At 47.0% G+C, this 23,329-nt stretch overlaps 2 protein-coding genes across 3 annotated transcripts in view; one reads left to right on the forward strand and one right to left on the reverse strand.

Annotated features, from left to right (window-relative positions):
• Positions 1-18,799, forward strand: part of LOC139760150 (mid1-interacting protein 1A) — a 39,470-nt gene extending 20,671 nt beyond the window's left edge. The window contains exons 1-3 of one of the 2 annotated variants that reach the window (XM_071683047.1): positions 13,454-13,842; positions 15,994-16,116; positions 17,444-18,799. In XM_071683047.1, coding sequence (XP_071539148.1) covers positions 13,745-13,842; positions 15,994-16,116; positions 17,444-17,933 — 711 coding nt within the window. In that variant the 5' untranslated portion in view covers positions 13,454-13,744 and the 3' untranslated portion in view covers positions 17,934-18,799. Of the gene's footprint in view, positions 1-13,453; positions 13,843-15,993; positions 16,117-17,443 lie in introns of those variants that run through there. The other variant, XM_071683057.1, reaches the window with a different exon arrangement.
• The window catches only part of RpS18 (ribosomal protein S18), a 112,187-nt gene extending 89,905 nt beyond the window's left edge, over positions 1-22,282 (reverse strand). Inside the window, 1 exon segment of the mRNA XM_071683070.1 lies at positions 22,235-22,282. Within this exon segment, the coding sequence (XP_071539171.1) occupies positions 22,235-22,267 (33 nt within the window). The 5' untranslated portion in view covers positions 22,268-22,282.
• Positions 22,283-23,329: the final 1,047 nt, after the last annotated feature.

Raw genomic sequence — 23,329 nt, forward strand, 5'->3', positions numbered from 1 at the left:
CTGTTAGGGTTGGTCTACCCCCGTTGTCTCTGCTGTTAGGGTTGGTCTACCCCCGTTGTCTCTGCTGTTAGGGTTGGTCTATCTCCGTTGTCTCCGTTGTTAGGGTTGGTCTACCCCCGTTGTCTCTGCTGTTAGGGTTGGTCTACCCCCGTTGTCTCTGCTGTTAGGGTTGGTCTACCCCCGTTGTCTCTGCTGTTAGGGTTGGTCTATCTCCGTTGTCTCCGTTGTTAGGGTTGGTCTACCCCCGTTGTCTCTGTTGTTAGGTTGGTCTACCCCCGTTGTCTCTGCTGTTAGGGTTGGTCTACCCCCGTTGTCTCTGCTGTTAGGGTTGGTCTATCTCAGTTGTCTCTGTTGTTAGGTTGGTCTACCCCCGTTGTCTCTGCTGTTAGGGTTGGTCTACCCCCGTTGTCTCTGCTGTTAGGGTTGGTCTACCCCCCTGTTGTCTGTTGTTAGGTTGGTCTACCCCCGTTGTCTCTGTTGTTAGGGTTGGTCTATCTCCGTTGTCTCCGTTGTTAGGGTTGGTCTACCCCCGTTGTCTCTGTTGTTAGGGTTGGTCTATCTCCGTTGTCTCCGTTGTTAGGGTTGGTCTATCTCAGTTGTCTCTGTTGTTAGGTTGGTCTACCCCCGTTGTCTCTGCTGTTAGGGTTGGTCTACCCCCGTTGTCTCTGTTGTTAGGGTTGGTTTGCCCCCGTTGTCTCTGTTGTTAGGGTTGGTCTATCTCCGTTGTCTCCGTTGTTAGGGTTGGTCTACCCCCGTTGTCTCTGCTGTTAGGGTTGGTCTACCCCCGTTGTCTCTGCTGTTAGGGTTGGTCTACCCCCGTTGTCTCTGTTGTTAGGGTTGGTCTATCTCAGTTGTCTCTGTTGTTAGGGTTGGTCTATCTCCGTTGTCTCCGTTGTTAGGGTTGGTCTATCTCAGTTGTCTCTGTTGTTAGGGTTGGTCTACCCCCGTTGTCTCTGCTGTTAGGGTTGGTCTACCCCCGTTGTCTCTGTTGTTAGGGTTGGTCTATCTCAGTTGTCTCTGTTGTTAGGGTTGGTCTATCTCAGTTGTCTCTGTTGTTAGGTTGGTCTACCCCCCTGTTGTCTGTTGTTAGGGTTGGTCTACCCCCGTTGTCTCTGCTGTTAGGGTTGGTCTATCTCAGTTGTCTCTGTTGTTAGGTTGGTCTACCCCCGTTGTCTCTGTTGTTAGGGTTGGTCTATCTCCGTTGTCTCCGTTGTTAGGGTTGGTCTACCCCCGTTGTCTCTGTTGTTAGGGTTGGTCTATCTCAGTTGTCTCTGTTGTTAGGGTTGGTTTGCCCCCGTTGTCTCTGCTGTTAGGGTTGGTCTACCCCCCTGTTGTCTGTTGTTAGGGTTGGTCTATCTCAGTTGTCTCTGTTGTTAGGTTGGTCTACCCCCGTTGTCTCTGCTGTTAGGGTTGGTCTATCTCAGTTGTCTCTGTTGTTAGGGTTGGTCTATCTCAGTTGTCTCTGTTGTTAGGGTTGGTCTATCTCAGTTGTCTCTGTTGTTAGGGTTGGTCTATCTCAGTTGTCTCTGTTGTTAGGTTGGTCTACCCCCCTGTTGTCTGTTGTTAGGGTTGGTTTGCCCCCGTTGTCTCTGCTGTTAGGGTTGGTCTATCTCAGTTGTCTCTGTTGTTAGGGTTGGTCTATCTCAGTTGTCTCTGTTGTTAGGGTTGGTCTACCCCCGTTGTCTCTGCTGTTAGGGTTGGTCTACCCCCCTGTTGTCTGTTGTTAGGGTTGGTCTACCCCCGTTGTCTCTGTTGTTAGGGTTGGTTTGCCCCCGTTGTCTCTGCTGTTAGGGTTGGTCTATCTCAGTTGTCTCTGTTGTTAGGGTTGGTCTATCTCAGTTGTCTCTGTTGTTAGGTTGGTCTACCCCCGTTGTCTCTGCTGTTAGGGTTGGTCTACCCCCGTTGTCTCTGCTGTTAGGGTTGGTCTATCTCAGTTGTCTCTGTTGTTAGGGTTGGTCTATCTCCGTTGTCTCCGTTGTTAGGGTTGGTCTATCTCCGTTGTCTCCGTTGTTAGGGTTGGTCTATCTCAGTTGTCTCTGTTGTTAGGGTTGGTCTACCCCCGTTGTCTCTGCTGTTAGGGTTGGTCTATCTCAGTTGTCTCTGTTGTTAGGTTGGTCTACCCCCGTTGTCTCTGCTGTTAGGGTTGGTCTATCTCAGTTGTCTCTGTTGTTAGGTTGGTCTACCCCCGTTGTCTCTGTTGTTAGGGTTGGTCTACCCCCGTTCTCTCTGTTGTTAGGGTTGGTCTATCTCCGTTGTCTCCGTTGTTAGGGTTGGTCTACCCCCGTTGTCTCTGTTGTTAGGGTTGGTTTGCCCCCGTTGTCTCTGTTGTTAGGGTTGGTCTATCTCAGTTGTCTCTGTTGTTAGGGTTGGTCTACCCCCGTTGTCTCTGTTGTTAGGGTTGGTCTACCCCCGTTGTCTCTGCTGTTAGGGTTGGTCTACCCCCCTGTTGTCTGTTGTTAGGGTTGGTCTACCCCTGTTGTCTCTGTTGTTAGGGTTGGTCTACCCCCGTTGTCTCTGCTGTTCGGGATGGTAAGTGTATATGCGCAAGAAGCATTTCTTATTATGAAAGCTGTTCTGTTTAGTAGTAATTACTCTCTCGAAATAAAGAATAGATAAGTTGCATTATGACTCACAGAACAGTAGGTTGTACACTGTATGATTTATGCGTTGATAAATATTTATAAGAAAACCAGAGCTACCACCGTGAGGCTAGATCTTGCAGAATTTGTCAAAATGCTTCGTCTCTTTTTGTGTCACATTGTCTCAACACGTAAAACGTAACTATAAAATGTAACTATTGTATTTTTGTCTTGTGTAACTTCTGTATTTTTGTTTTGGGTAACTTGTGTATTTTTGTTTTGTGTCCTTCTGGTCTGCTATCAAGGTCAACTGTACCATTATCAGTTTGGTGGTGGAGAAGGGATGTCGTGTTTCCAATGATGTACAGCATCGTTAGTCATGTTAAGGTCAGAAGGTGTTCGTGGTGGTTGCCTGTGTGGGTAAGGGAGACCATGCCAGAGTTGTTTACCTCACTGTGATTGGCTGCCTGGTGAAAACTACCATGATTACACCCCCCCCCCCCCCCCCACACACACACACCACATTCCCTTGCCCCAACCACGATCATCACCCCATACCACTCCACTCTCCCGTCTCGTTGCATGATCGCATCCTCATCTGTGATCACACACCCCTTTCCTTCCCCCTCCCTCCCTCCGCTACACTCCATCTCCCACCCATTATCACCCCCCCACCTCACCTCCTCCCTCCACCCCTGAACTCTCGCTGTCCTTTCCATATCACGACCCCTCCTCCCCTTCTTTCTCCCTCTCTTTTCCTCCATCCCAGGATCACACTCACCCCCCCCCCCCTTCCACTACACTCCATCTCCCTCCCTTGATCACTCACACCACCACCTCCACCTTACCCCCTCCCTCTCTTTCTACCCTTCCTGATCTCTCCATGATCACAAACCCTTCCCTCCACCTCCCCCCCTCCTCTGCTTCCCTCCTCTCCGCTACAATCTATTTCCCTCCCATGATGACCCTTCCCCTTCTGCCCTCCCTTTCCTTGACCAGACCACCCTCCCCCTTCTTCCCTCTGCACACTGATCCCTCCCTCTAGTTCCATCACACTGTCTTGGCCCCACCCGGATTTTGCCCCTTTTGTGGTTGTGTAGATGGATGGTGAGAATACGCGCCCAGTTGGAGGGTTGGGCGGGCGTGGCAGGAGGCCAGGCGTGGGTTATGGGCAGGTGCTAAGGGCGGGGCGTGAGGCGGGCGTGGGGCGGGCGTGGGTTGTGGGATATGATGGTGGCTACGGTGCGAGTATTCGTCACCATCCTCACCATCAACCCTTTCACCATCACTGGTCATCACTGTCACCCTCGTGACTGTCATCATCATCACATTCATCATCGCGCCAGTCATCATCACGGTCACCAACACCACGGTCGGATATCACCATAATCATTTGATCACAGTCGTCACCATCACCAGTCATCACCATCACCACTGTCAGTCATCATCACCAGTCATCACTATCACTAGTAATCACTATCACCACGGTCGGTCATCACCATCACCACAGTCATCATCATCACCAGTCATCACTATCACTAGTAATCACCATCACCACGGTCGGTCATCACCAGTCACCACAGTCATCACCATCATTACGAGACGTTTTCTCAAGACAGCTTGTCACTATATTGAACACATTTTCCAAATGTCGCTAGAGACCATTTTTCCAGGCAATAGCCAGGCCTGAAGGCGCTAAGGAAGCCGGGGCTGCACGGTCGGGCTGGGTGTGTGTGTGTGTGTGTGTGTGTGTGTGGCTGTGGCTGTAGGCGGGTGTGGGGAAGGAAGGGATGGTGGGATGCTGTGGTAAAGTGGTGGTCCAACTGACCTTCTTTACCTCCTCTCCCACTTTTGAGAGAGAGAGAGAGAGAGAGAGAGTTCCCAACACCTTTTTTTTTTTCCTTTTTTCGTATTTTCTTTGAGGCATCACAAGGTGGTACCAGTCCCAGATGGCGAGAGAGGGAGGACCTTGGCTGAAGAACAAACCCCCCTCCCCTCCACACACACACACACACACACACACACACACACACACACACACACACACACACACACACACCTCAGTCCTGGTCATCTGTAAGAACTGTTATCTTTAGATATTTCCACTTTTTTCATTCTTTTTGAGAGAGAGTATGTATCAAACGGCATTTATATACATGTATATGTATTCATAAAATGGCCTATCGATGCGTCACGGCTCTGTCATAATTGTTATATCTGATAGTGGCAACTTGTCTGAATTCTGTAAACACCTCTTGTATTATCTGGCTAATTATTACTTTGTTGTTATATTTAGTACGTCGTAAGGTACATTAAAATGCCATCTCGGTACACCTGTGTTACGAGTGGTTTGACGGACCAATTATGACCATAAAAACTCCTCCTAGGCTGGAGAGCCTGCTTGATATATGATGTAAAATTCAAATCTTTTTAATAGCCTGGTCTTTGAGCACTCACTCACTAATCTATTCTTGCTCGGGTACACACACACACACACACACACACACACACACACACACACACACACACATGTGTAGAGGTTCGAAAAAAAAAAGAAAATGGAAAAAAGAAAAGATATTGTAGTTCGTTATTATTACTAGTTGTTTCAACTTGAGATTATTATTGATGGTTGATGATGTTCAAGTGAGACTGCCATGGGGGCCCATAGCCATGGTTTAAGTCAACTAATGACCCAACTAGGCCAATGGAGTGCCAAGCATACTTTGACTACTCACTTTCCTGTGGGCCAAGGAAAGGCCAATAACCCTCTTACATTTAATACCTAAAGAGAATGACATGAGTACACATAACATGACAGTTAAATGTGCGTTAGCATGAACTGACTGCAATCTTAATATCTAACTGGTTGAAACACTACTGACATAATCAGTCATTATGCTTGATCAGAAATGATGGGTTTGCTAGCAAGGCGATCATTTTAGTCTCCTTGCTTAATCACTTCACTATGTCACTTTGTCACTTTTCCAGGCTCGGTACATTTTCGCGGTGCAGTAATTTGAAACTGTATATCACTGGTAGAGAAACATGACGACACCGTGTGCCACCTGCTTAATTTGATCCCCGTCTGTGTTTATTTTGTCTGATAACGACATGGTCGCGCGATAACTGTATGCACACTATCAGGTCTCTCCTCGTCCAACGCTTCTACCCTGTGATGTCTACCCTGCTATATATATATATATATATATATATATATATATATATATATGTTAGAAAGGATCACAATTTGTGCGTGATCAAGATATTCCTATGAGTTAACGGGGAAAATGAAACACGATAAGTTCCCAAGTGCACTGATGATGTGATTATTACTCGAAAGTGCACTTGGGAACTTATCGTGTTTCAATTCCCCCGTGGACTCATAGGTGTATATATATATATATATATATATATATATATATATATATATATATATATATATATATATATATATTAGATGGCTTTGATTAGGGTATTCAGTGGCCAGTTCCGTCTCGGATGTGATATAAATGTTGTACTTTACCGACAAATGTATGTTGTATTCCCAGAGGTTGTTGTGCACAGGTGGTCGTGATGGTTGAGATGTATGTACCCAACTGTAGTTCGCCACTGTAATCGGAATATCTTGATGTGAACAGATGATGGTGATGGAGGGAAAAATGGCTTGATCAACCCATAGAGTTAGCTATGAGGATCATCTGGCCAAGCTGATTAATCCACATCATTGTTTTGATATGTGTGTGTGTGTGTGTGTGTGTGTGTGTGTGTACTACAGAAGGAAGCACAGGAACCTTCTGGATGCCATTGGCATTGATCCTTCACTGGCTGGTGTGATGGGGCGCCACCCCCCACCCCCACCATCTTCCTCGTGGGTAGGATCGTAGGGGAAGGACTGACGAAGAACGAGACTTTTTGGACATGGTCAGAAATGATGGGTTTGTGGGGGAGTGAGACGTGCTTATTCTCGTGTTGGTACAGCAAGAAGACTCCTAGCCAGTGTTGGCATCACTAGAAGACCCGTGGCCAGTGTTGGCATAACTAGAAGACCCGTGGCTAGTGTTGGCACTGCTAAAAGACCCGTGGCCAGTGTTGGCATAACTAGAAGACCCGTGGCCAGTGTTGGCATAACTAGAAGACCCGTGGCTAGTGTTGGCACTGCTAAAAGACCCGTGGCCAGTGTTGGCATAACTAGAAGACCCGTGGCCAGTGTTGGCATAACTAGAAGACCCGTGGCTAGTGTTGGCACTGCTAAAAGACCCGTGGCCAGTGTTGGCATAACTAGAAGACCCGTGGCCAGTGTTGGCACTGCTAAAAGACCCGTGGCCAGTGTTGGCACTGCTAAAAGACCCGTGGCCAGTGTTGGCATCACTAGAAGACCCGTGGCCAGTGTTGGCACTGCTATAAGACCCGTGGCCAGTGTTGGCACTGCTAGAAGACCCGTGGCCAGTGTTGGCATCACAGAAGACCCGTGGCCAGTGTTGGCATCACTAGAAGACCCGTGGCCAGTGTTGGCATCACTAGAAGACCCGTGGCCAGTGTTGGCATCACTAGAAGACCCGTGGCCAGTGTTGGCATCACTAGAAGACCCGTGGCCAGTGTTGGCATCACTAGAAGACCCGTGGCCAGTGTTGGCATCACTAGAAGACCCGTGGCCAGTGTTAGCATTGTTAGAAGATATGGCCATTGTTGACACTGCTTAAAGACCCGTGGCCGGAAAGACCCTTGGCCGGTGTTGACACTGCTAAAAGACCCGTGGCCAGTGTTGGGATGGCGAGAGACCCGTGATAGGTGCTGGCATTGTTGGCCAGAGACCCGTGGGCAGTGTTGGCATTTTTTTAACCAGAGACCCGTGGCCAGTGTTGGCACTACTACTACCAGTGCCTCTGTCGCTAAGGGCACAAGAGGCAGGGGGGGGGGGGTCGGTGGAGGGGGTAAACCTGTCGGGGGGTGGGTGGGTGGGGGGGAGGGTGTGGTGTTAGTAACTAAGGTGTAATTGATGCAGCAGGGATGAGACCAACTCGCCCTTGTGGAGGTCACACGCTCAAATTAGTAATCACTGGCCATTGTGTAATCAGTGTAGCACCAACCGTGGCAACAGGGCAGTGCCTGTTGCCGAGGTTGTGGTGCCCAGATGGTGGGAGTTGAGAGCCAGTTTGAATGTACATGAAGAACCGACCAACGAGGATGGTCGAATGTGCTCCTGATATATCTCTTGTGTGTGTGATGTCCTTCGTAAACAATTTTTTTTTTCTCATATCGTGGTGGTCATTTATATTCATCCGTTAAAGAAATAACTGTTCACTAATGTTCAGGATGGAGTCTGTGGTCATCGCCTGATGGAGTTCCTATGTGGTATTTATAGGAAACGGATCAAGTTGATTGATCTACGTCATGTGTGTGTCTTCGTGTAAACAAACAGTGGACGATGATACTTCTCACGTATAACAACAACATGGCTGAGGGTTTGTCGATTGTGTTGCAGATCCTGTGTTGTGTCTGGAGCTTTGATGAAGTATGGCAGGGCTTGTAGTACCCCTCCACCTCCCCCCCCCGTCACGCTGGCTCCTACTGCCCCCACCCCCCCTTCCTCAGCCTGGCTTCCACTGCCCCCACCCACCCACCCCCCCAAAGTATTTATCATTGCCCCCCACCTTCGCTAGACTGGCTCCCACTGCCCCCACTTCCTGGCTCCTACTCCCCTCAGGATGGCTCCATCCTTCCCCCACCCCCTTTCCCCTCCCCTCTTCTTTTGCTAGGGTGATTAGGTGAAAAAAGAAAGAAGTGGGTAGACGTGGGAGGAAGAAAGAAGTGGGGTAGACGAGGGAGGCAGAAAGAAGTGGGTAGACGAGGGAGGAAGAAAGAAGTGGGTCGTCCTGCCTTGAGTGCGTTAAGGGTTTTATGGGAGGCAGGTGTGTTGCGTGTGTTCTTATCTGCTGTAAAGGTCATGAATTTGTCTATAGTGTCCGTCCGCTCTCGTCTAGCTGTAAACAAACATTCATTTGTGATGCCTCTCCAAAATATGTGCCAGTTGGCGTCGTCTTTTGAGTTGACCATGTCGTTTTTCGCTGTTTCCAGGGTATCTTTTGGAGTTCCGGTTTACACCGTGTTTTGGAGGCTGGCCGTGAGAGTACAGGAGAGGTGGTAGTAATGGTTTTGAACTATTGCTTATGTGGATGGTGCCAGAATCTTGTGTGGAAACTGGTTAGGGTCGCTTTTCCACGTTTGTCCCAGTGGACATGATTCATGGTGTGTGTGTGTGTGTGTGAGAGAGAGAGAGACTCTGTCTTGCAGCTCTGCTGGGGTATCCTGTCTCCTTACATGATAATGCCGTAGGATCTAATTCTTACCAGTGAGACTAGAGAAGATTTTGTGTGTGTGTGTGTGTGTCAAGTAGGTACAGCTGCGATTTCTTCTCTTCTTTTTTTTGTTTCGTTTCGTTGCCTCATAGTGTAGGGTATGAGTGTCTTCTTGGGTGGGAGTTGTGTGTGGGGCTGGTATGAGTGGTTCCCACTGGCCATTCCCCCAGGTGTGTTCCCACAACTCCACCCCAGGCTGGCTCTCTACATTGTTCCTCCCAGTCTTGTCTCCCACTTTCTCCCCACACCCCCCCAGGCTGGTTCTTACTATTCCTCCCCAGGCTGGCTCCCCCAGTCCCTCCCCAGGCTGGCTCTCCCCATTGTTACCCCAGTCTTGTCTCCCACTTTCTCCCCACACCCCCCAGGCTGGCTCCCCACTGACCCCCGTGATGAGTGCCACTACTCCTCCTCCCCCTCCCCAGCCTGGCTGCCACTGACCCTCGTAATGGATGCCACTACTCCTCCCCCAGTCCCCCTCCTCTACTTGTTGTCAAGTCATCAAGAGCGTTGCGAGAGCTGGGGTCAGGGGTCAGAGTTCAGGGTTGATGATGAGTGTCATCCTTCCACAACCACCAGGCTGTGTTATTCATCGGTTTTGACTCCTTGGATGAATACTCCGTTCCTCGTCCACGACTTTCACGACCCTTGGGCACGACCCATGAGCAAGACCTCACGACGCAGGAGCATAACAGTACGACTCTTGAAGCCCCCTGGTGCCGGCTTGAGCCCCCTGAGACAAGCCTGAGCCGACTTCAGCTCCCGAGGCCAACTTGAGCTCTTGATCAAGGGCAGCTTGAGCACCTGTGGCTGGTTTAAGCACCTGAAGGCAGCTTAAGCACTCGACCTCCCTTAGAAGTCTGAATATCACCCCTTGGAAGTCCAAACATCCACCCCTTTGGAAGTCTGGATACCCCCCCCCCCCTTCATGGAAGTCTGAATATCTTTTATGGAAGTCCAAATAACCCCCCCCCCCCATATGGAAGTCTGAATATCCCCCTCATGGAAGTTGAATATTCCATCCCCCCTCCCCCCCATCCATGGAAGTCTGAATATCCCCCCTCCCCTTCATAGACGTGTGAATACCCCGTCATGGAAGTCTGAATACGCCCCCTCCCCCTTCTTCCCTCACATCATACATATTTTTGAGTCGTCACTCACAACACTTTATTGTGGCTTTTGAGTCACACTAGTTTTGAGCAGACCACTTCGTCGTTGGTCTGTCTTGCTCAAGATGTTTTGTGGTGCCGACCCGACATTAGAATGTTCACTTTATATCTGTTGACGAAATAGATAAAAAAAGAAAAAATAAAAGGTTGGGCCACAAGTTCTCTACGATTGGGCCATCGATCCAAAGAAAATGAGAGGTTGAGAGATACTGACCCTTCAGAGAGAGAGAGAGAGAGTTGAGGGGAGGGAGTGAGGGAGATAGAGTGAGTTTGGGGGGAGGAGGAGGAGGAGGAGGGGATTGACCAGCAGTCACCCCTTGCATGAAGGCGTGACGTCACTGGTGCCACGTGACTTGGTGGATGGTTGAGGGAAGGCAGGGGTTGATTGATGGGGGGGGGGGGGTGTTGTTTGGTTGCCAGCTGGCTGGTTGCTCCGCCGCCGCCCGCAGTCTTCGTCTCCCCACCACACCCCTCCCTTCCCACACCCCGCCACACCCCTCCCTTCCCACACCCCGCCACACCTCTCCCCTCCTACACCCCGCCACGCCTCTCCCCTCCCACACCCCGCCACGCCTCTCCCCTCCTACACCCCGCCACGCCTCTCCCCTCCCACACCCCATTGGTGACCCACCCTCCCTTGGTGGCGTGCCCAGCGCTCGTTATCTGGAGGTCAGACCAGGTCAACAAGCCAAGACAGCCAACCAGACAGACAGGTGTTTGGACCAGACAGATAGACAGACAGAGAGACGTTCCTCTGATTGCCACACAGGCACACGTCTCTATCAACCCCGCCTGCAGAGTCTGCTAGTTGACTGTCGTATTTGATAAAACGTCGAAGGAGCGACTGGATAAACGTCAAGTGTGACGTAAGCTGCTGGGTTAACGTTGTCGTTACACAATAAACGTTCCAACGTCGGAGATGCTGTGTGAGTGGGTGGATGATCAGGGAGGGTTGAGCTAACTTGACGTGCGTTAGGTTAATCGAGGTAACTTGAATGAGCCAAGAAGCGTTGAATAAGTAGGTAGAGAAGCGCTGAGTAAGTTTTCTCGAGGCTGAGTAAGTGGGAAGAGAATCGGTGAGTAATGAGGTAGAGAATCGGTGAGTAAGTAGGTAGAGAATCGATGAGTAAGTAGGTAGAGAAGCGCGTGAGTAAGTAGGTATCTGTTGTGTTTAGGAGAAAACTTTCCATACAAGTTGGTTCCGGATGGTGGTGCCTCGCGCCCCCTGCAGGGGAGTGCCAGTGGCAGCCTTGGTTCCTATACACACACACACACACACACACACACACACACAACCACTCTCTCTCTCTCTCTCTCTCTCTCTCTCTCTCTCTCTCTCTCGAACCAGTACGTACAAGCCGCTGCAGTTTGCGACGGGGAAGGGGGGGGGGGGGAGTGTAGTGCATTGAGCACCCTCCACCCCCCCTTCCCGTCAGGTCGTCATTACTAGTGACCAAGTCATCATCACCAGTGGTCAGGTCATCATTACCAGTGGCCAGGTCATCATTACCAGTGACCAAGTCATCATTACCAGTGACCAAGTAGGTCATCATCACCAGTGGTCAGGTCATCATCACCAGTGGCCAGGTCATCATTACCAGTGGTCAGGTCATCATTACCAGTGGCCAGGTCATCATTACCAGTGGTCAGGTCATCATTACCAGTGGCCAGGTCACCATTACCAGTGGCCAGGTCATCATTACCAGTGGCCAGATAATCATCACCAGTGGCCAGGTCATCATTACCAGTGGCCAGATAATCATCACCAGTGGCCAGGTCATCATTACCAGTGGCCAGGTCATCATCACCAGTGGCCAGGTCATCATTACCAGTGGCCAGGTCATCATTACCAGTGGCCAGGCAAAACCATAAACTCGTCTTCGACCTGCAGGTGGTGTATAGATTCTGAGATATAGATGGTGGATAGATTCTGAGATATGGATAATGGATAGATTGAGATATTGATAGTGGATAGATTGTGAGTTTGAGATAGTGGATAGATTCTGAGTTATTGATTGTGGATAGATTTTGAGATATAGACATTGGATAGATTCTAAGTTGTTGATAGTGATCTAATGTGTGTTCATATCTCTGACCACAATCTATATGATTTCTATAATTAACACGACCATATATACAAAAGTATCTATCTAAAACCTAGCAATATCTATGTAGACTAACGTCATTATTTTACCTTAAAACCTAGCAGTGTCTATGTAGACTAACTCCCCTGTTTTACCTTAAAACCTAGCAGTATCTATGTAAACTAACTCCCCTGTTTTACCTTAAAACCTAGCAGTATCTATGTAAACTAACTCCCCTGTTTTACCTTAAAACCTAGCAGTATCTATGTGAACTAACTCCCCTTCATGGAGGCGAAACCTGCTTTTGATGCTGTTAAACCTGGCAGTGTCTCCACTTAGACTATAGCGCCTGCTGTACCTAAACAACCTGGCAACAATTTCGTGAACTCCATAACTGCCTGTTATACCTTTAAACCTGTCGTATCGTATGATGAGAAGTGAGGACATCTTACATTCCACGGCTTCTGCAGCCATTAAGACCATCATTAACAATTATTCTGCCGTTTATAACTACTCGAAACCCGTTTTTGAGATTGCACCGCCAGGGCTGTGCTACTTCTAGTAGCAGGGAAAAATGTAGACTCCTTGGAATGAGAAGTTCTTCGACTCGACTCAGAAAGTGATACAGCTAAAGTGATTGTTTTCCACTCGCGGTGTAACCTCGAGCGGGCAGAGCCCGGTAACACCCATATAGTAACCTTCACTTTCGTCTTTAAGAAAATAAAACTTTCTTTGATTTGAAAAAAAAAAACAGCTCATTGAAACACCTGTCCTACAGTTTATATACCGCACAGTGTTTGTCTGTATGTACTATGTAATTATCAGCCTTCAGCCGCACTTTATTATTATTATTATTATTATTATTATCATTATTATGATTACTGTAATACCTTTATCATTATTATCATTGTATACAAGAAGACGTTAGCCAGTCGGCTGGGGAATCAGGGGATGAACCCATCAATTGATCTCAAGAGCATTTGATATTACCGGCCTGTTGTACTAAGATTATTATCGTCTGCTGATTATAATTATGATTACCTCAAGCGCCTCCTCCCCCCCAGGACGCTCGCTTACGTAATTGGTGGTGTATCTGGGCTGGTCTGATGTGTGATGTCGGTCTCAACCCCCCACCTGTGTCTGTGTGTCTGTGTGGTGGTGGAGGGGAAGGGGGCGTGGTGGTTGGTGGAGGGGGGGGGAGGGGTGCGCGTGTTCGTGGGGTGATGAAGAGTGGGAGGAGCGAGGGGGGGGAGCGGCCTGTATATACACGGGTGGGCCGAGCCAACGAACACAGTCAGCCTGAGCGCCCTGGCAAGTCTATCTCTGTGCCTTACCAGACCCACAACGCATCCACACAAGTCTTGTGTGTGTGTGTATAGAGGCGCGGACTTTCATCCCCGTCTTCAACTCGAACTTGAGAAAACTTCTTTTTTCTCTGGAAAGTGAACACTCGAGCCTGGAGGTGTAAAAACTCGTGACTCTGTTAGCACTGGAATTGGCATAGTGTCAGTGTTTTTAAGAGGTGGGGTGAAGAGAAGAGGTGGTGGTATATCTGGGAAATGACAAGTCAAATCACCCGTAAAGTGTCTGTCACCTGTAACACAATGCTGTACAACTCCGTCGACAACTACTACAACACCGGCAGTGAGGACAACAGGTGAGATAACTCCCCCTGAACCACAACCCTCCTCCAATCGGAACTCAAGTGACCCGTAGGCCAACCCTGGTGACTGGGTAACTTAATATTGGCCAAGTTGAAATATCCCTTGTCGCCCCCTGTGGTTTGATCACCATGAAACAAGAGTCTTCTTTAATGTTTCTAGTTTATTAAGACATTGGGGAATGTTTTGTGGCCAGTGGATGCATGTTCCCAGTCGTATTAGTTAGGGGGACCCAGAGGAAGTGGATGGAGAATGTAGCACATAGGTGTCCTTGTGTTTCGTGGTGTACACATTTCCCAACTTCCTCCGTTCCCCACGCTGTGTATTGCTGATGTAACAGGGACATGTTGAGTAAATGGGAGGACACAAGTTTTACGGTTGGTCATGTAACTTGTGAACTCTTCAAGGACAAATGTTTGCTCTGTGTGAAGTAGGGTAGGTTTCTCACTCATTCTTAACTGAGGCACGAGGACATTATTAGGTAAATCTAGGGTGATGTTTTAAGCAATTCTTGCTCAGCCATCTGTCCACTAACGTTACGCTTTGATGAAACATTGATAACTTCTTTTTATGGCGATGTTCCTGTTACTCTTTTCTGTAATGGACTAAATGCATTTTGAATCGATGAGGTTTCTTAAAGAGTGCCGCGAGATGCTAGTGATGCATAATATATTAGTCGGGATATTATCGGATTAATGAATGAGTTTTTTTGCACTTACTATTAATCTGTAATTGAACGGTTGGGCTTGGGCATTTTATATACGAACCCTTCAGAATTTTCAAGACACCATTTCTACTTTCTCGTCTACAGTAAGCTACAGTGAGAAATGTTTAGCATTTGTATTTGTTCGGGACACTGCCTACTGTTAAAGAATTATTATAACACGGCTTCCCTTGGATTTGCTGTACGAACCGCTTCACTGTGGCTCTTGTAGGACTGGTTTATCTGAACCTCTCGACACATTTCTCCTATGTTACTCTCTCCGTCTCCACTATCCATGTTTGATCCTCCTGTTCCCATCTTTTCAGTTTCTCACTTACCTTACCAACTTCAAATCTTATCATATATATATATATATATATATATATATATATATATATATATATATATATATATATATATATATATATATATTGATGAACTCGTCCCCCACTTCCATCTGTTCTTGTTGAAGCATGGGAGCCTCCCCTTTCCCAAGCCTCGAGTATTAGGAGAAAGAGAAATCCAGAACCCATTCGTACAGGCCGGCTGTGCATGCGAGACAACGCCTCGCCTGTAGGGGGCGCCAGATGCAGGACACGTCCCCTCGCCATACACCTGGGCAGGTACACTTTAAGGTCGTGCAGTGCCAACGCACGTTGAGGGGCCCTACATGAGGAGGTCTTCAATATTAGCTGGGTGTGGTGGTATTGGCGTTCCTCGCCCTTCGTTTGAGTGGGTTCAGGCCCATACCTCCAGTGTATACATCCATATATTGTATATCTTGTTATACATCATAGGCTCGTACGTAGAATGCTTTGTCCCACCATGTCCTTGGACGGCTTCTGAAGAACCGAGGGAACGTGTTTGGATATGTACCCTCGTGGAGGACAAGGTAAACAGGGGACTATGATACTAGGGTGTCTTGTATGCCTTGTCCCCCACGAAACTGTACGGGCGGTCAGGGCCGTGTAAGGCACTTTAAATACCCCCTTCCCCCATCATTTCACCATTAGCGTAGGATCGAACGGGTAACCCCCAGTCGGTAGTGTAGGGTTGAACGGGAGCTGGAACCACCAGGGCAGAAACGAGATGATCCGTCTATGAATGAATCACGCCGGGTTTGTTGTATTTCATGTGGAGAGGGACAGGAGGTTGGAAACAGGGCATTCTCCAAGTTTTGTAGTTTACATAATTAGTTCTAAGGTACTTTAAGACTGGACTGTCGAAGTTTATATAGTTTATACAAGTAGTTCTAAGGTGCTTTAAAGCTGGACTCTTCAGGATTTGATATTTACTTAACATCCTTGGCTGGTTCTTTGGAATGTTTTGCCCAATATATTCATCGTGATGTAGGACAGCTTCGGGCATGTGTATAACACAAATATTTGCGTGTCTATCGGAATGATATTTGTGTCTTAACCTGTCTCTCTTTATCTGTCAACAGTGGCGTCAGGATGACCAAGAACGACGAGCTGTCGGACTTCTCGTCCCAGTCCATCCTGTGCGCCATGGACCGCTTTGTCAAGGCCGTGAACAACATGAACGAGACCGTCATGGTGCCATGCAGGTGAGAGAGCCTTGTCATGCATGCACTTTCTCAACAGCACCACACACTACACCACCACCATCTCTTAACCTCACTCCTCCACACTCTCGCTAGTTTTACCTTTAGACTCTCTTAATACATTTCTTGTAGCGTCACGTACTAGGAGTAGTACTTTCCCCCTCAAGCTCTTTCGCGGCTCTCGCTGCCAAATTCCTGGGACACCTTTCCAGCGCCCACTCTCAGTATTCATTCTCAAATCCATTCATACGAACGTTGAATTGATTATACTTATTTTGTACCTTCACTGGTTGCACTTTGTCTGCGAAATTCATGTTTCCTTGCACATAGTTAGTTGTAACTTTACATAAAATCCCCAAGTTACAAAGTAGGTGTAGTAGAGTTTTAGGCAGTAGCTGCAGGGATGTTGGCTGATACATATATAGGTGTGGATAAGTGTGGCAGTGGGTAGGAGGAGGATGGATAGTGATAGATGGGTATAGGCTGTTGATAGTAGTTATACAAGATAATGGATCATTAGGTTGAAAGTATTTGTCCCTCAGGGCTAGACGTGAGACGACCTCTCATATCACTTCGACGTGTTCACCATCAGTAGAATGGTGGTAGAGACTTACTCTGTTAAAGAGAGTGGCCCTATGTGCAACACAAAGTGTCATGTAAAGTAAGGGTAACTTACCAGGTGGGATAGATTATGTGCAACACTTACGTGTTATGTAAAGTAAGGATGACTTAACGGGTGCTATAGATAACCTGAATAGATTCATATACACTTGGTGGGCCTTTGGATGGAGAGAGTCGTCTTCATCCAGTCCCTGTAGTGAAGTAGTAAGCTATGCGAAGACCGCTAAATGGTTCATTTACTTGAGTATGAGCCACTCTGTGGTAGGCGACGATGACTGGGAAATGGAATGGAGATGGAAGACGTGGCACTCGTGTGGGTAGGGATGTATTGCCAGGGTAGTGGTGGCGATGACCGTGAGAGAGAGAGAGAGAGAGAGAGAGAGAGAGAGAGAGAGAGAGAGAGGATGAACGTGGGTTCTGACTAGACTGATAGGATGATGATGATCATATTCAAACCAAAGGTATTCACTGGGTGAGACTTTATCACAGCGTATCATCTGTGGTTATGGAGTATTGTATGATTAGACATATGGGTCGTTATCTCCAATTAGATAATACCATATTTGTCGTCCAGGATAAGGAAAGTGTTTACCAAATGGATTGAGCTTCTGTGTAGGTAGAACTAATATATAATGGTAAGGACCTGAAATGCGTCTGGTTTTGACCGTGTGGGTAACCTTTTGTTGATCTCTTCCCCCCCCCCCATCAGATTGCTGGACGTGGATGTCGACACAGCAAAGACCTCACAGAAGGTGCCACTGCTCATGCGTGGCGGTGCCAACCCCTACAACTTCTACACTGCCCTCAACTCCGTCAAGAACGACCTCATCTGGGGCCCTACCTCCAACGACGAGGAGGAGAGCGAAAGCAACAGCCCGCCGTCTCTCCTCTCCAACAGCGCCCGCTGGTCGGACCCTGCGTCTGTGACCCCCAACACCAACCATGTCAAGGGTCACATGAGGAGGCAGAGCACCCTCTCCTCCATCTCCATCACGTCCTCCACCTCTGATGGGGAGAGTGAAGGCGGCTGCGACATGAGCGAGGGAGGCGACTCTGGCGTGGAGGGCGAGGATGGCAGCGAGATGTCGATGATGGACACCCTCAGGACCCACCTGATTGGGCTTCACACCTGCCTGAACAACCTCACCGACACGGCCACCTACATCACAGATCGTTACCAGGAGGAGGTCAACGCGTAGAGCGCCTCTCATCCTCAGGCACTAGTCACAACTATAGAGTCCCTGTAGGACTCTCAGACGATAGAGGATGGGGTGTGCGTGGTGTCAAAAGACGACGTTCATCATCATCATCGTCACCACCACCCCCCTTTCCTTTCTTTCTCTCACGTCAGAGGGAGGAGATAATGACCTCCAGTCCTGCGTCAGATGTTGTGAAGGGTGGTAGAATGGCTCCGGCAGGGCGAAGGAAGGCTTCATTCAGCAGTTTAACATAAGTATATATATATATATATATATATATATACCCTGGTGGTTGTCGTGGCCTACAACCCCACGAGAGGGGCAGGCCCCCTCTCCTTGTCTGTGATAATGCGTGAGCATACCCTCTATGTTCTGTCCCACGCACAGTGGCGCACATACGAATCCCATATTTCCCACCCTCAGACCCATTCAAAAAAAGAGAAAAAAGTCACATGCACAAACCGCCTCATTATTTCCCCTCCCTCCCCTCCCGTCGTATACAATTTGAAGATCCCTGAAGAGTAATGGATGATGCCACCCATTTTATTTACCTCCTGCAACCGACTCGTAAAAAAAAAAATTTATATCCATTCCCCGGTTCTGGACCAATTATCATAGAAACAAGTTTTGTGATCTGGGAACTATTTATCGTAATCCCTTCAACGAGCGTCCCGTGAAGCAAGCGTGTCTCCTGTTTGTGGGGGTTGGTAAGTTGTGTGTTGTCCGGGGTTTGTGCGCATGTGTATGCGCGCGGCCTCCCGGCGCGCACGGTGTTTTATGCATATTGTATGGGAAAGTGATTATTATGGTAGTGTTAATTATTTTGTATCTTATTGAGTCATATATGAATAAAGTTGTCTTTTTTACATGGTGTTTCATAGACACTTATTCGTCTTTGAAAGTGTGCTCTGCACCGCAAAGTGATATATATATATATATATATATATATATATATATATATATATATATATATATATATATATATATATATTCCAATGAGTCCACTGAGAAATGAAAGAAGTTCCTAAGTAAACTTTCATGTAATCACATCATCAGGGGAAATAAGAGAAAAAAGACATCAGTTGATATACAACGAAGAGACGTCCTATCTATCTATATATATTATCGCACGACCAATTGCTATGAAAGTCCTGGTGTTACCCAGGACATTTTGAAAGTCATCTATAGGCCAAGGCTGCTGTTGGCCAGTCACAAGGGGAGGTCACTCACTGGAGATCGCCTGGAGAATACTAAAAAGTGTCGGCAGGTGGGGTATGAGAAGGGAGAGAGAGAGAGCCAGCCAGCCAGCCAGTCACCACATATCGAAGGCATTGTTTTGTTATTCCTGATGAAGACAAAGTACATCTATTTTTCATCTTAAACCTCGGCACAGTCGCCAATGGCCGCTATGATCACAAATTTGCATATTCAATTGTTGCTGTAACAGTGTATTTGTGGGTGTGATGGGATGGTTAACAAACATGGGTTATGGATACACCCTGGGACTTGATGGTGGTTGTGGCCACAGACTGTGGAGATTATTTGGACTTGGATTCGATTACAAGCCAAGCACTGGAGCTTCTGAGGCTATTCAGTGCTCATAATACACATGAAAATATTCTTAGAAATTCATTTCGAATATATCTATCTATCTATCTATTGTCCTCAAACCTCTTATTTCCAGCACATCCAACTTCCTCCGCACAACTCTATGTATAGTCCATGCCTCGCAACCATATAACATTGTTGGAACCACTATTCCTTCAAACATACCCATTTTTGCTTTCCAAGATAACGTTCTCGACTTCGACACATTTTTCAACGCTCCCAAAACTTTCGCCCCCTCCCCCATCCCATGATTCACTTTCGCTTCCATGGTTTCCATCCGTTGCCAAATCCACTCCCAGATATCTAAAATACTTCACTTCCTCCAGTTTTTCTCCGTTCAAACTTACCTTGCTCTTATTGACATTTACTCTCAGCTTTCTTCTTTCACACGTTACACCAAACTCAGTCACCAGCTTCTGCAGTTTCTCACCCGAATCATCCACCAGCGCTGTATCATCAGCGAACAACAACTGACTCACTTCCCAAGCTCTCTCATCCACAACAGACTGCATATTTGCCTCTCTTTCCAAACTCTTGCATATCACCTCCCTAACAACCCCATCCATAAACAAATTAAACAACCATGGAGACATCACGCACCCCTGCCGCAAACCATCATTCACTGAGAACCAATCACTTTCCTCTCTTCCTACACGTACATATGCCTTACATCCTCGATAAAAACTTTTCACCGCTTCTAACAACTTGCCTTCCACACCATATATTCTTAATACCTTCCACAGAGCATCTCTATCATATGCCTACTCCAGATCCAGAAATGCTACATACAAATCCATTTGCTTTTCTAAGTATTTCTCACATACATTCTTCAAAGCAAACACCTGATCCACACATCCTCTACCACTTCTGAAACCACACTGCTCTTCCCCAATCTGATGCTCTGTACATGCCTTCACCCTCTCAATCAATACCCTCCCATACAATTTCCCAGGAATACTCAACAAACTTATACCTCTGTAATTTGAGCACTCACTCTTATCCCCTTTGCCTTTGTACAATAGCACTATGCAAGCATTCCGCCAATCCTCAGGCACCTCACCATGAGTCATACATACATTAAATAACCTTACCAACCAGTCAACAATAGTCACCCCCTTTTTAAATGAATTCCACTGCAATACCATCCAAACCCGCTGCCTTGCCGGCTTTCATCTTCCGCAAAGCTTTTACTACCTCTTCCCTGTTTACCAAAGCATTCTCCTTATATATATATATATATATATATATATATATATATATATATATATATATGTGTGTGTGTGTGTGTGTGTGTGTGTGTGTATTATATATAAATTATTAAAATCGTTAATAAAATTTATAAAAATTTGCTCAAATTCCGTTAAGTCGTCGCCGAGCAAGCCATTCAATGGACCTGCCATGGATCACTGGGACACGACCCGGGTCTCGCTGTGATGTCTGAGGAGACTAACTGTGGATCAGTAGGACACATAGGCTTAGTAGGAGTGTCCGAGGACACTTGTGTGGATCACTAGGACGACACCCGGCTCTAATGCTGATGTCTGGGGACACCATATCCTGACTGTAGGTGGACATGTCTTGTCTGTCCAGTGAGAACAGAGGAGTTAGATTCAGTCTTCAATATATATCAACATGAACGAATTAGAGGCTCAAAGAAAATGGCATTTCAGAAGAAAATGCCTTAGGTTTAATATAATTTTGTATTCTGTCTTCACACACACACACACACACACACACACACATATAATGAGTTCCTAACTGTAAAAATATGTGGGAATGGCGCAGTGGTTAGCGTCAGTGACCCTGATTTAAGCCTCAGGTTCGAATCCTGGGCGTAACAATCTTGGCCCACAGCCAAACCCACTTGCTCATCCTTCCCTCAAGGGGCAGGTCGATCAATTCAAATTCTCTAGTTGGCACACAGGCTTACAGGAAGACAAAAAGTTCGAAGCCCCACCACGACAAAAGGTCTGTCCTTAAGAGACGAACAATACTACGTTCCCCCACTCACCGACCATGGGTCTATCATACAGCAAGACTGTATACTGACATGCTATGCATGACGCTATGACGACGGTTTCGATGAAGATTTGTGAAATATTCTGACTACACAATATGCCTGACAGGGCGAATGTAAATAGCTAAGCCTGCCTATCATAGACCCTCTGATATCCTACCTCACCAGTAACTAGTGCAAATAGCAACACTAGGCGAGGAGACATCCTCTAGCTGGGAAACATAAGTATAAGGGAGAGAATAAGTATGGTTATTTTGCACTTTCTGCACACACTCTGCATGCAACTGTCATTGATCAGTGTGTCATTCTTTGAATCGATTAATCAATCCATTCTGTGTTTCATCACTTCACTGACACTTTGTAGTTTATGTGTGTGTGTGTGTGTGTGTGTGTGTGTGAGAGAGAGAGAGAGAGAGAGAGAGAGAGAGAGAGAGAGAGAGAGAGAGAGAGAGAGAGAGAGACCGACTTGGCACGAGCAAACCAATGAAAAAGAAAGTACAGGGCTCTGTAGGTGTTTGTAGATCTCTCTTCAAGGTAGAAAGGTTATATGAAGAGGGGAAAGAGACGGAGAGGAGGACTAAAATTGAGGGAAGGAGGTGTATCATAACGACCAGTCCTCGAGTGGCTGGTCTACACACAAAAATCATGGGGAAGCAGCGAGCAACCATACACTTACCCTGGGTCCAAGCCTTCGGGGATGGGGACACATGGAGACAGCTTACGAGAACGGTGGCCGAAATGATACCTGTGCAACAGAGAAAGAGATAAAGCAGCAACAATGGAAGGTGGGGGAGAGAGGTGATACCATGAAAATAAGTGAGATGTGGAGAATTTTTATTCCACTTTGGTCAATAGGTATGTGGAGAAAGAGCCACGCTTGACGGAATGTAACACCCGTACACATGAAATAACTGCTCAGAGGAAAAATAATCATGACACCTACATATATATCCAGCAACCTTAGCCATCTTTTTAGAAGCAGACTTTCTGTTGATAATGTGAGGTTCCAAAGACAGAGTGGAGGATACGGCTAGGACGAACATGTTTATGTTAGCAAAGAAATGTTTTAAAAGGGTGTTTTGGATCTGAACAAGTGTTTTGAAATTGATTTTGAAACTGAACACAGGGAAGTAACGGTTCTTTGAGAAATAAGGAAAAATTTCGTTTTGACTTAGATTTCACTACGTTACTGCTTCCTCATCCTGGGATGCTATACAGGTTCAAAATGAGAGAGAAAATGAGTTCAGTTCGGGAAAAAGAACAAGTATAAGGGAGGTAGGTAAGGAAAATGAGTTAAATTTGGTAAAGTCGAATCAGCATAAGAGTGAATAGAGATAATTCATTGGGAGAAAAGAGTAGGTGACAGGACAGAATCCTGAAGAACACCATTACTGATAGGATAAGAGGGTGACGTCACTCTATTGATTATCACTACAGTGGAACAGTCAGAGATGAAACTATACATAAAGGAGCGGAGAGAAGCAGAAAAAAAAACAACAACAAAGGAAAGGAATTTAGAAGACAAAAGACTTATCACATACCCTTTCAGATGCTAAGATGTAGTTGAGGTCGACGATAAAATCTTGAAAATCCATGAGAGGAGGACCAGAGGCGAGTTGCATAAGAGAAATCACCGGTAAATCTAGCACTGCAAAATCCGCGCTGGTGATCTGAAAGAAGGGAACGGGGAAATGTCAGTGTTTGAGAAAGTGAAGGTTAAGGAGAGTTTCGAAGTCTTTGACAATAGCATGAGTGAGAGCAACGAGGCGAT

The sequence above is a fragment of the Panulirus ornatus genome, chromosome 3, assembly GCF_036320965.1.
Source record: "Panulirus ornatus isolate Po-2019 chromosome 3, ASM3632096v1, whole genome shotgun sequence".
Classification (NCBI taxonomy): Eukaryota; Metazoa; Arthropoda; class Malacostraca; order Decapoda; family Palinuridae; genus Panulirus; species Panulirus ornatus.